Source organism: Mesitornis unicolor, unplaced genomic scaffold (assembly GCF_000695765.1).
Source record: "Mesitornis unicolor isolate BGI_N332 unplaced genomic scaffold, ASM69576v1 scaffold41087, whole genome shotgun sequence".
NCBI lineage: Eukaryota > Metazoa > Chordata > Aves > Mesitornithiformes > Mesitornithidae > Mesitornis > Mesitornis unicolor.
In genome coordinates, this window is record NW_010195101.1 from 1 (window position 1) to 519 (window position 519).

The 519-nt window shown below is 63.2% G+C and overlaps 1 protein-coding gene across 1 annotated transcript in view; it reads right to left on the reverse strand.

Moving 5' to 3' along the window:
• Window positions 1-8: 8 nt before the first annotated feature.
• LOC104543402 (dimethylaniline monooxygenase [N-oxide-forming] 5-like) overlaps window positions 9-519 on the reverse strand; it is a gene marked incomplete at its 3' end in the record, with an annotated part of 795 nt that continues 284 nt past the window's right edge. The window contains 2 exon segments of the mRNA XM_010188009.1: window positions 9-101; window positions 157-366. Of these exon segments, the coding sequence (XP_010186311.1) occupies window positions 9-101; window positions 157-366 (303 nt within the window).

Genomic DNA, 519 nt, shown 5'->3' on the forward strand with positions numbered 1-519 from the left:
TCGAAGACATCTGCCTCCTGTTTCCCCTCGCTCTCCGTCACCACCTCCCACTGGCCGGTGGTGGCAAAGTCAGGGCGCTTGGACACACGGCGCACATTGGTCTAGGTGTAGGAAGAGCAGGCATCAGGCACCCTGCACCCCTGGCCCTGCTGCTGCCTCCCCAGACCTCCCCGGCCCTCAGAAGCGGATGTGGCGGAGCAGGTCGAAGCGCCGGGCGTACATGCGGAAGTACTCCATGATCTTGGAGTTGTGCATGTAGTTGGGGAAGTCCTCGGGGATGGGGAAGTCGCTGAAGCACATCATCTCCTTGGAGGTGTTGATGATGACAGAGCGGTAGATGCTGGCCTGGCCCTCCTCAGGGCGCTCCTGCGGGAGCAGGGCATGGCTCGGCACTGGTGTGGGAAGCTGGGGCTGCAGGTTTGCAGCAGATGCCTGCCTGGCGCCTCACCATGCCCATGGGGGCAGGATTAAGCCCCTGTGCCTAGCACCCTCCTGCAGGTGTGACCGCCTGCCCTGTAA